This window comes from Panthera uncia, chromosome D4 (assembly GCF_023721935.1).
Source record: "Panthera uncia isolate 11264 chromosome D4, Puncia_PCG_1.0, whole genome shotgun sequence".
Lineage (NCBI taxonomy): Eukaryota > Metazoa > Chordata > Mammalia > Carnivora > Felidae > Panthera > Panthera uncia.
This window is the reverse complement of record NC_064807.1, coordinates 58,183,119-58,194,875: the sequence shown is the minus strand read 5'-3', so window position 1 is coordinate 58,194,875 and position 11,757 is coordinate 58,183,119. Positions and strand designations below refer to the sequence as shown.

General features: G+C 51.3%; 1 protein-coding gene across 1 annotated transcript; it reads right to left on the bottom strand.

Moving 5' to 3' along the window:
- Positions 1-7,276: 7,276 nt before the first annotated feature.
- On the bottom strand, positions 7,277-11,256 carry ALDH1B1 (aldehyde dehydrogenase 1 family member B1). The gene is made up of 2 exons (XM_049626821.1): positions 11,155-11,256; positions 7,277-8,937 (listed from the first exon to the last, which is right to left on the bottom strand). The coding sequence occupies exon 2, from the start codon at positions 8,925-8,927 to the stop codon at positions 7,368-7,370; it is 1,560 nt and encodes a 519-aa protein (XP_049482778.1). The 5' UTR covers positions 8,928-8,937; positions 11,155-11,256; the 3' UTR covers positions 7,277-7,367.
- Positions 11,257-11,757: the final 501 nt, after the last annotated feature.

Sequence of the window (11,757 nt, the reverse complement as noted above, 5' to 3'; positions counted from 1 at the left end):
ATCTCCCGCATGCACACGGAGTGGCGTTTTCCAGAGGCCAGAAGGGTGCAGACACTGGCAGGATGAAGATGGGTAGGAACTGGGCCGTCAGGCGAGACTCCAGTGGGGAAGATGAGGTTGCTCTCCTGCCAGGCAGCACAACGTGTCTGCTTGGTGATCAAAGCAGGGGGAGATCAGAGAAGACTTCCCGGAAGAGGAGGCATCTATGCTGCGGACTGGAGTGGGTATGGGGGATTCTGGACCAGGGAAACAGCATGCGAAAGGAGCAGGGACGCAGAAGTGCAGGGTGGCTTGTGAAGGCGAGTAGTGAGCTGTGACTGGTTGCCTGGAGCTGTGGTGGCAGGTGGGCCGAGCAGTCTTAGGCCACACCCCTAAATGCCACCTGGCATTTGGAAGGAGGAGGTTGGACCTGATGCTCCAAGCGGTGGGCAGCCTGACTCACAGTCTCCTGTTTATAACTGAGCTTAAGGGAGACCGTTCAAAAGCCAATGTTCAATCCCAAAACCTAACCACTTCCCACCATACACAAAAAAGTCCAATTTTTAGTCAAAATGGACTTTTTCTTCAGATTTTATGGTAAAAATTAATCCTATGTCTTTTAAAAAACATTGCCCTCCCCACTCCCCCAGGATGGATGACACAAGAAAAATTAATAAGAACAAGCAAATCAATCGACAGTGAACAGTCCCCTCTAATGAATTTCCTCATTCCCAGCCTTTGCCAGGGCCTCCTGAACGTTAAATCAGAGAATGATTATTATATGATATTTTAATTAATTAAAGGAAGCGAAAGTGGCCTGGCGTCTGTAGCTGAATAATGAATTCAGAACGTGGGAGCCTGTCACCCAGGACAGAGCAGATAGCAGTGATTGCCCATGCTTGGCTTGGTGGGACTGACTTTGTCTCCTGCAGTGTGGACTTTACAGTCAGGGCTCCCTCTGAGTCCAGGTGCAAGTACATCAGGGGCAGCCAGGAGGCAGAGCAATCTGTCTCCTTTCACTATGGCTGTCTTCCTCATGCCTAAATCTCCCTCAGGGCAGTGGCTGGTTGTTGAGGGAAGAGGAAAAATTATTGGGGGGGTGGGGATGGTGTGCAGAAGCTTCTCTTCCCTCCACTCATAAACCCACCCACCACACACATTTGCAGACCACCAACCTTGCTCGGTGCTGAGGGGCTGCTGCCACTCACAGCCCCCCCGAGTCGCTGGTGGCACCAAGCCACCAGCTGCTGTAGGTGCCATAGTTGTCCCTCAGGTAGAATGGGCATTAGCTTTGGAGTTGAAGACTCAGAAGCAAGGTCAAGCTGCACCACAGTCTGTAGGTCTGGGTCACTTCCTCCGCTTTCAGAGCCTGTAATTCCTGGTCGGTCCTGCTGCCCCGAGCCTGCGTGAGCGAGTGGACATGCTCGGTCCACTCTGGAGGGGATGCTGAGGGCTGGGTGCCAGGTGGCAGGGGCTCAGGGAGACAGGTCAGACATGCTGGGGGGGCTTGTGGAAGACACCATCCAGTGGGACAAAAAGTGAGACCCCTTTCATTATATGCTGACAAAAAAGAGCTGGCACAGAACAAAACTAAATGAAGGGTGGGCCTTATGAGCTCAAAGGGGCCAGAGATGGCTGATTAAGATGGTCAGAGAAAGCATCCTGGAGGAGATGGGCCCTCAGTAGGGGTCTGAGAAAGTGGGCTGGGTTTGGATAGGAAAAAAGAAAGGAGGAAGGAATAACATAAGCAAAGCTGGAAGGTGGGGCGCAAATGGCCCATGAGAGGGTTAACTCTAAAAATATCTCTGTGAGGAACATCACACACACCCGCATGGAGGTGTCATGTGTGTTAGAGCTGGGATGAGCTATCTGCTGAAAACTGGGGACCTCTGCCCAGTGTCAAAATGTCCTTGTAACTACATTTCCCAGCCTCCTCCGGCACCTTGGTTGGGTCAGGTCATTTGGGCCAGTGGACTGAATGGAAGCGATGTGTTCCATGCCAAGTCCAGGGCTTTAAAGAAGTAGGTGGGCCCTCTCCACACTTTTGTCCCCATCTACCAGCTGACACGGAGGTCTCTGAGGCCCCATGCGGGGGTTTTCACTTGGGTCTGTGGACCCCTAGGGATTCTGTAGATGGATTCATGGGTCTGTGAGCCCCGTGAAAGCGTGCAGAAGTTTAAAAACAATTTTTTTAATGTTTATTTATTTTTGAGAGAGAGGGAGGGACAGAGAGAGAGAGAGAGAGAGCGTGAGTACGGGAGGGGCAGAGAGAGAGGGAGACAGAGAATCCAAAGCAAGCTTGGCGTGTCAGCACAAAGCTTGACGTGGGGCTCAAACTCATGAATCGGGAGATTGTGACCTGAGTCGAAGTTAGGCGCTCAACTGACTGAGCCACCCAGGCGCCCCAAAAGTGTTCAGAATTTTATGTGGATGGGCATGGGCTCAGTTTTTTCTAGTAGCTTTCATTGGCTTTTCAGAAGAATACATAACATAAATGGTTAAGAACCATTGCTGACAGTGGAGCCACAAGATGGAAGGAATCTGTGCCTCTGAATCTCCATGTGGGAGATAAGTGCCAATTAACTAGACACCTGCATTAGATTATTACAAAAAATTAACCATCGTTATTCATTAACCACTCGTTAACCACTGGTTAATTGCTTAACCAAGATTAAGTAAGAAATAAATGGTTGTTGCGTTGACCCCCTCAAACTTGGGCGTTTATTGTGGTACTAAGGTTAGGCTGGGACACGTGGGAAGAGTATGTGGCTGGGGCCAGGAATCTGTACTTCAGGCCATGCTCTGGCACCACGGAGCTCCATGGCCTTGGACGGTCCACCCCTCTACCTGAGTGGGGAGTCCGGGGCCTCTCCAAGGCCCTCATAATGTGCCTCCTTGCTTTCCTCCCAAGGTCCTCCAATTCTAGGATTAATGTATAGATCCCAGGGGTTTGAGGGGATTAAGTGGTGCTCCCAATCTACAGTAGTCTGGCTTCGACCCCTACCCTTCTGCACAAACTGCTCTTACCAAGTCTCGAGGGAACCCTGAGGCTTCAGCCAGGGCACACTTCTCTGTCCTCTTACCTGACCTCTTGGAAGCACTTGGCTCTGCCGAGGGCTCCCTCCCTTTGCAAACTCGCTCCTTCCTTGGCTTCTTGACTCCTGCCTCTCAGGTCTTTTCCTCATGGTTCTCAGCTGCTTCTCCTTAGTGCCCTTTATGGAATTCTCATTCTTCACTCACCGATGTTAGCATTATCAGGATCAAGCTATCCTTCTTCTCCCAGCAATCTGTTGTCAACATGGCAGCTCCCGTGATCCTTTTAAAACATGTCAGATCATGTCCCTGGTCTGTTCAAAAACCTCTGATGGCTCCTTCATCATGCAGAGTAAAGGCCCCAATTGGCACAGTGACCTTCAAGGCTCTAATTACCCTTACCCCAAGACCCTCTACTTCTCTATCTCCATCTCTAGCCTTTGCTTGCTCCACTCTGGCTCCTTGCTTCCAGCCTTTGTGTTCTCTGAGCCCCCAAGATGTGCTCCATCCAGCCTCAGGGCCTTTGCACCTGCCATTTCCATAACTCTTGTAGTCCTTTGTCATCTCTTCAGTGAAACCATCTCTGAGCACCTTATTGAAAACTATAATTCCAACCCCACCGTACCCAAGTTCCCTATTCTCCTTCCCAGCTAGACTTTTCTCTTATCCATCTGACAGACTGTTTCACTTATTTTACTTGTGGTCAGCCTCCCCCATCAGGGAGAAGGTCCAGGGCTGGTATTTAGCTCCCTACTGTGTCCCCAGCACCTGGAATAATAGTTCCTAGCACATGGTCAGCACTGAATACAATGTGTTGAATAAACGAGCAAACAAATGAACTCAGCACCTTGTCCCCAAATCTGCCCCTCCAGCTAGGTTCCCTTTCATAATGCTAGCACTACTGCCACTTGGTCCCCAGCCGGGAGAATGGGTCACCGTAACTTCACTCTCCTTTTGCAGCAATCTGTCACCACACCTAGAAGCCCACCTGTGGGCTGCCAGGATCTGCCACCCGTCCTCACACCTGGCTCAGGTCAGCATCACTTTGGCAGTGGCATCAGCTCAAGGCCGACCCCCCAACCCATCCTCCCACCGAAGCATAACCAGCTTTAGAAACTACAATATGATCCTATCACTTTCCTTGGGAAGCCCTCATGGCTTCCCACTGCTGGACAGCATGTGAACTTCCTTGTCGGGCCTACAGCCCTTTGTAATCCAGCCCCTGCCTCCTTTCAGGCCTTTCTTCCCAGGCTTGTCCTTTCCACACACCATTCCTCACACCCTCCATAATGTCTCACAAATCCCAGGCCCTTCTCCCAGAAACATGCTTCCTGTGTCTGCCTGGTTACCTCCTTTTCATCCAACAGATCCCCTGCCCCTCCCTTGGGCCTCTCCCTTGGGCCGAGTGGGGTGCAGTAGAGTCAGGACACCTGAGTTTGAATCCTGGCTCCACTTAATAGCTGAACACCTCTGGGCCTCCACATTTATTTAGCAAGTGGAATGCTAATAATAAGTACCTTGTGGGTGGTTAGAAGCATTCCATGAGTCCATATATGTTACTATAGGTGCCTTATAAATATTGTGTCGGCCTAATGTTCTTTCTTTCTTTCCGTGACCTCATGGCCTCTGTGCTTCTACTTACCACAGAACTTTCATCTCATTTGGGAATAGTCTCCCTGCCACACTGTGAGCTCCTGCAGGGTCAGGACTGCCTCATTCAACTCTCTTTCCCCACAACCTGCCTAGAACTGGCACCTGAGCCTGTTTTTTCCCCCCCAATGAATGAATGATCCAAGCAAATTAACTAACAAGGTGACCACCAGAGGTCAGCCTCACACCCAGAATAGAGTCAACCCAAACTATACTTCTTTAAAAGGCCTGGGATCTGGGATCCGGGATCTGATCAAGGGTAGCCTTGGTGGATCCAGCAGAGAAGCAGGGTGTTTGATCTTGTTCAACAGCAGTGCTATGGGCTCTTGAGGTTTCAAGGTATGGTTAGACACTGGCCCCCTTTCTGGCCCCTAGTGTATGCCTGAGAAAATGAGTCCAAATGAGCTGCAGGCTAAACCTCTCAGTTCCCACTTCCTCATCTAAAAAGAGGTCAGCCCACTGCCTACTTTACGAGATTGTGAGGCTTTGCTGGCGTGTGAAGACGACTGGCAGAGATCATGCTCCACAGAGGAGGTACTTGGTGCAAATTTGTTGAATGAGTGGTGGCCCAGAATTGCAACATCTAGGACCAAGTGAAATCCTGCCCTTAACGCTGTCCAAGTCAGGCTCCTGCTCACACCTCCCACAACCAGAGCAATGACAGAGGACAGAGGGGCCTTGGTGGTTCGGCTGACTAGGAATCTGACCTGATTCCTCAGTCTCAGAATTTCAGGGATCGGAAGTGAGACCTATTAGATTGTCTTTTCGCAGTCCCACCCACATTGGGACACCTTCTGACAGTCCCTCTTGGTTTAGAAGTAGAGAACAAATGAGGAACCAGGCTGAAAACATTAGGATGCTACTTGTTAGTCATTAGAGACCCCCACCCACCCAGCCACCCGCTCCCTCCCACCTCCCCCCACCAATGGCCTCCATGAGAAATAGGTAAAAGGTGTGCATTGCAAGGGCAGTCAGGGTCACCCCAGCCTTAGACAAATGGTGCAGAAAGTAGGCCCTAGGAAGGGAAGAAGAGAGGTCTGTTTGGGCCTCAGGAAGCAGTTTCTGGCCCACTCCCGAAGACACGTGACAAAATCACCTCGACGCCTCGGTGAGATAACAGGACATTAGAGATGACAACCAACGCTGTGCATTTCCAAGACTGAGTGGACCGGGAAGTATGGGGACTCGTGAGGTCTAGAAAGATGGAAGACGAGGAGAGAGAGGATCAGCATTGTTTCTGTACCGTGGTCTGGCTGACTTGGAATTTCTCCCTTCAGATGAGGAATGAGGTCAGAAGACTAACAATAAATACATTGAACTCTGAGGTGTGAAAGTCTGGAAACCCCTAGTATGTCAGAATGGCCCTGATGCTGGGCTTTGCTGGAGGGGCAGTGTGTTTGGGTAGAGGCTGGGTGACAATGTGGAAGCCCTGAAATGGGAACCTAAATGAACTTGCCCTAGGCAGGAGGCAGGGCTTTTCTCTATGGGCCTTCAAGTTGCACTTTGTCACTCAGCCAAGAGAAAACAAAAATGCAACTAGAAATATTGGGGAGGGGACTTTTGTACCTGGCTGGGGGTTGACTGGATGCCCACCTGGGTCCCTTCCATCCCCACGACTCTAAAATTTTCAGTTGTAACAGAATATTGACCCAAAGTTCATTTGCAAATGGAATTATGAGTATTTTTTATTTAATTTTTAATTGAAATTAATTCACATATCATAAAATTCACCCTTTTATGTGAATCGCTGTGCAACTCAGCACTTTTTAGTATGTTCACAAAGCTGTACAACTCTACTATCCAACTTCAGAACCCTTCAAAACTTCCCAAAAAGAAATCCTATACCCACTGGCAGTTACTCCCCCTTCTCTCCTCCCCCAATACCCGAAAACCACGGATGTACTTTGGGTCTCTGGATTTGCCTATTCTGGACATCTCCTATAAATGGAATCATACAACATGTGGCCTTGTATGTCTGGCTTCTTCTAGTCAGCCTAATGTTTTCAAGGTCCATCCATGTAGAATGTGTCAGTACTTCATTCCTTTTATGGCTGAGTAGTGCAAGGAATATTCCATGGAAACATTTCACTTATCCACTCACTCACTAACTGATGGACACTTGGGTTGTTTACTTTAAAGGAATGGTTATATAAATGCATTCTTTGCCCACTCCTTCCCTCAAATGAAGGAAAATCAGTAACAAAATGTAGGGTAAGCAAGCGAAACAGCCTGATAACTGGTAATTTAAAAAGGGAAAGCATCCTTAATTTTTAGGTTAAGTCACTGAAAAATGGGGCCAAGATTTGGCATCCACCTAGTTCGAAACTCCTAACGCCTTCCCATCCTATGTCTAAGCCATCAGGTTAATCCACTGGGAAGTTCTTGGATCAGAAGGAAGAACTGAAAGCCACTGTCCAGGTGGTTTTCAATGTATTTTCTAGACTCCCAAGATTTCATGGAAGTAACTCAGGGCCACCAAGGGGGCTGGGACCAAAGGGCAGGTGGGTAGAACTTTGAGCCCAGTCTCCAACCCTGCTTTAACTAGAGCAGCTCTCATTTCAATTGCTTTATTTGGTAAGCTTCCCTCAAAGAGTTCATTTGGGACAAATACAGTGGGGGCTGGGGCTAAAAAATGATTTGGCAACCGCTGGTCTAGGTGATTATGGAATTCCTGGACTGGAGGAGGGTCTCTGTGGTGGCCATTCTTATGAGTTCTTCTGAGGAATCTTGATGGTAACTGTCTTCACCTCGGTGTAGGCCTTTAGCCCATCCTCCCCCAGCTCCCTCCCATTGCCAGATTCCTTAAACCCTCCAAATGGCGTGTGGCAGGTGACAATGTTGTAGGTGTTTACCCACACTGTGCCAGCCTGGAGTGCCTGTGTGAAGTACATGGCCTTGTCCAGGTCCCGAGTGAACACGGCGGCAGCCAAGCCATATCTGGTATTGTTGGCCCTCTCGATCACCTCCTCCATCTTCTTGAATTTAAACAGGGGCTGCACAGGCCCAAAGATCTCCTCTCTGGCGATCCTCATGTCATCCTGCACACCACCAAAGACCGTGGGCTTGATGAAGAAACCACGCTCCCCCAAACGCTCCCCACCGCAGAGAAGTTTTGCCCCCTCCTTCTGGCCAAGCCGGATATAGCTCAGGATTCGTTCGAATTGCTCCTTGTCCACCTGGGGCCCCTGCTGAGTGTCCAGCTCAAAGGGGTTCCCGACTCTTCTCTGCTTAGCCTTCTCCACGGTTCTCTCGAGAAACTCATCGTAGATGGATTCTTCGACGAAGGTCCGGGAGCCTGCACAGCAGCACTGGCCCATGTTGAAGAATAGGGCTTCGTGGCACTGCTCCACAGCATGGCCCAGGTCAGCGTCGGCCAACACGATGCTGGGGCTCTTCCCGCCCAGCTCCAGGGTGACTCTCTTCAGGTTGGAATCGCCAGCCGCCTTCTGGATCAGGTGGCCCACCTCAGTGGAGCCAGTGAAGGCAACTTTGTCAATATCCATGTGCTGGGCGATGGCCGCTCCTGCCGTCGGGCCATAGCCAGTGATGATGTTCACCACCCCAGGGGGAAAGCCCGCCTCTTTAATGAGGGAGGCCAAGTACAGGGCAGAAAGGGGGGTCTGCTCTGCCACCTTCATGACCACAGTGTTGCCTGTGGCAAGCGCTGGGGCGAGCTTCCAGCCCTGCATGACCAAGGGGAAGTTCCATGGGATTATCTGGCCACAGACACCAACAGGCTCGTGCCGGGTGAAGCAGAAATGCTCGCCATCCATAGGGATGGTCTTGCCGTGCCACTTGTCGGCCCAGCCGGCAAAGTACCGGTATACTTTGATGACCTCATCCAGGTCCAAGACATAAGACTCCTGGAAAGGCTTCCCGTTGTCCAAGGTCTCCAGTGAGGCCAGGTAGACACGATCCCGCTCCACAAGGTCAGCCAGGCGGTTCAGCAGCCGGCCCCGCTCTGAAGCATCCATCCGGCGCCATGGAGACCCCAGGCGGAAGGCCTCACGGGCTGCTTTCACAGCCCGATCCACATCAGCCCGGTCCCCTTCAGCCATGTGGCCAATGACCTCTCCTGTGGTGGGGTTCACTGTTGGGAAGGTCTTCTTGCTGGCTGCATCTTGCCACTCATTGTTGATGAACAGCTGGTTGTAGCGGATGTCTGGATTCAGGATGGGGCTGGGGAGGGCAGCTGTCGAAGAGTACGGGGCAGTCCTGCCATAGAGGCAGAGCAGTCGGGGCACAGGCACCAGGAAGCGCAGCATGCTCACGACTCTGGAGGGGGACAGGAGGAACCAGAGTGAACGGGTGACAGGGGACAAAGTGGTCCCCCAAAGGCCCACCAGCTAAGATGCTCCAAGATGCTAGCATAAAGGGGTGTCACTTCTAAAAACATGGATTGTAAGGGGTACAAAGGCCCTAAAGAACTCTGGCCCATCTCCTTCATGTCCCATCTTTCCCCCAGCTCACTCCCTCACCTCTTCTGGGTCTTGGGTCAAATGTCACGTGCTCAGCAAGGCCTCCCCTGACTGCCCTTTGTAAAATTCACAAAAGTGCAACTTTTCTCACCTCCAGCACTCTGTCCCCTACCCCGTGCCTTATTTCTCCCCATCTGACACACCAAATAGTATATTTACACACTCACATGTTTATTGTCTGCCTCTCCCGAATAAAACATCAGCTCCGAGAGGGCCGACATTTTTTTCCCCTGCTTTGCTGTGTCCCTGATACCTCGAAGAATGCCTGCTACAGAGCAGCTGCCCAACAGCTAGTTATTCAGTGATATATATCAAAATTTCCACAAAGACTGTTCATGATTTGACCTAATAATGGGTAGAAACCAAGGGACTGACAGAGTTACCTCTGAAACAGGGGCTTGCTTCACTTTACCTCTGTGCCTCAGTTTCCTCTTATGTGAAAAGCCTCACGGGGCTACACTGAACAGAGCTGTGCACATAAAAAGCATGGTAAGCCTCCACCCCAGCATATCAGAGCTGGCCTCAGACACTGGCCCAGCCGGACCCAGGGCAAAGGTCTCAATTTCCCAGGAGTGCAGCAAGTCTGGTAGCAGCTGGGAAGAAGGGCCTGTTTATTCTTGCCTACAACTCTGAAAACAGGGCAGACTTTATTAAAACAACTAAAGGGGCACTTGGGTGGCTCAGTCGGTTAAGCATTGACTCTTGATTTCGGTTCAGGCCATGATCTCACAGTTCGTGAGTTCGAGCCCCTCATGGGGCTCTGCACTAACAGCACTGAGCCTGCTTGGGATTCCCTCTCTGCCCCTCCCCTCTTCCTGCTTGCTTTCACTCTCTCTCTCTTTCTCAAAATAAATAAATAAATGTAAAAAAACCACTTTTTAAGCCAACTATAAAATTAAGACAGTATATAAAATTTATTCAATGAAATTTAAATGGGGTATAAAACTTACAGATTCATTGAAACAGTTACTCTTTAGCCAGGACATCAATCCCTTCACCTTCTCTGTTTCACTTGAGTCTTGACCCACCCAGCAGCCAAAAGGAATTGCACCTGCCTTCTCCACCCCCACTCCCCATCCCTGTATGGCTCACCCTCTGCCACTGGGAATCCTGGAAAGCAAAGCCCCAGCCAGGTCCCCAGCTTCATATAAATCAGGGCCCTCCCTTGGAGGGTGGTTGAGCCAGCAGACCTATAAGGGATACACTCAGGTTCCAACCTGTTCAGAGCTCTGTGCTGTGTTGAGACACAAGAAACTTTGGGTCCAACAGACCTGGGTCTGAGGAGGGAGGGATCCCAGGGGAGGGGTAACAACCCAGGGGTGGGGGAGTGGAGGGGCTTACCAGGTGAGAGAGATAGTCATAGGCCAAGGCTGGCAAGTCTTTCATGCTAAGCCAAGGCTGTTCCTCCTCTAGGGGCTTAAATAAATAGGGTGTGTGCTTAGAGCTTCCACTTGCATATAGTAAGATCACTGCTCACAGCACAGCACACTTTACAGTTTGCAGGTCATTTTCTTAGCAGTAAGTCACTGAGACTCCCAGCAATCCCCGGGGTGATCTGGGCAGATGATGACCCCCGTTCTGGAAGACGGCTGGGGATCAGAGAGGCTAAGGGACTCACCAAGGGCACACAGCAAGTAAGAGTAGGAGTCTCAGCCAGGATTCCCATAGTCTCAGCTTTGTGTTTCCTCCGACTGTGGGCAATTTCTTACAGTTCCTGGTATTAGTGCCCACTGTGCCAAGGGCCGGCCGCCCTTCTGGATCACCCAGCACGTGGCACCAACTTCACCTTCTGCGGGCAGGAGGGCGCGTGTCACAGCCTCTTGGCTCCGGTCAGGGGCTCTAGGCTGGAGTGCGCTGGATGGGCGTGAGCTATGATTTCTAGCTAAGGCGGGCAAGGTTTGCTGGGATCTAAGTCCTCCGGGCCCCAACAGGAATCACTCCGTGCCCCGGGTGCAGGCACAAGCTTGGAAGCTGCAGCCTGCCCTCGGGATCGAGGGAGAAGGGCGCTAATTACCTGCGGCAGGCCCGGGTCCAGGTGCAGCTTCAAGCTCTTCCAGGTCTAGCCCAGCCTCCCGCCGCCAGCCCAACGCCGGTCCCCCTTCTGCGCAGCGGCTCAGCCTCTACCCCAAGCCGCGAGGCTCCGCCTGCGTCCCAGGGAGCGCCTATCTGCGGCCCGGGGCCAAGGCCGCTCCTCCCTCTAGGCGGGGGCGGGTCGGGGCTGGAAAGGCCGGGGATAGGGGAGGGCAGCGCTCCCCACTTCCCGGGTAACCCAGTCACCGCCTTCCCCACCCCCGAGTCTCGCGGCAAGCAAGAACGCCCTCGTCGCTTAGCGGCTCAATACTGCGGTCCTAAAGGCTCCTTTAAAAGCGGAAACAAAGACCCAGAATGGGGTAGGCCTTTTCCAAATCACAGTGATCACTCCGATTACATTTTGCATATTCTCCCGCAAGGTGCACCTAGTTAGGTCCTCATCCTCGAGCGTCTGCTTAACCTCTTCTGTGCCTCCCTTGTCTTCCACCTTCGCCGCTCTTCTTCCCTGTACCTTTAAGATTTTATTTGGGTGCATTTTAAAAATGCATCTTTTTTTGTTTGTTTGTTTTTTGCCCTAGGACAAAAA